General features: G+C 45.1%; 1 protein-coding gene across 1 annotated transcript in view; it reads right to left on the bottom strand.

Moving 5' to 3' along the window:
* The window catches only part of amdhd2 (amidohydrolase domain containing 2), a 7,855-nt gene that overhangs the window by 1,258 nt on the left and 6,382 nt on the right, over positions 1-215 (bottom strand). The window contains exon 9 of the mRNA XM_035655351.1: positions 29-136. Coding sequence (XP_035511244.1) covers positions 29-136 — 108 coding nt within the window. The remainder of the gene's footprint in view (positions 1-28; positions 137-215) is intronic.

Genomic DNA, 215 nt, shown 5'->3' with positions numbered 1-215 from the left:
ATTTAAAAAGTTAAAATAAACTTGAGACCTGCTACGTAAGCGTGGAGACCCTGGATCTCGATCACCTGCTGACCCAGAGTGTGACGACCCGGAGGAAGACCCATCGCTGTGATCGCATCGGTCACCAACACCAGACCTGAAAGAACAAAGAGTAGCATCTGTTCTACATAATTTACTATAAAAATACATCGGGAACACCCCCTACTGGTTTAAAC

Source organism: Morone saxatilis, unplaced genomic scaffold (assembly GCF_004916995.1).
Source record: "Morone saxatilis isolate NCDOM2014 unplaced genomic scaffold, NCSU_SB_2.0 Contig14, whole genome shotgun sequence".
Classification (NCBI taxonomy): domain Eukaryota; kingdom Metazoa; phylum Chordata; class Actinopteri; family Moronidae; genus Morone; species Morone saxatilis.
The sequence above is the reverse complement of the archived record's forward strand: the minus strand, read 5'-3'. Positions and strand labels throughout refer to the sequence as shown.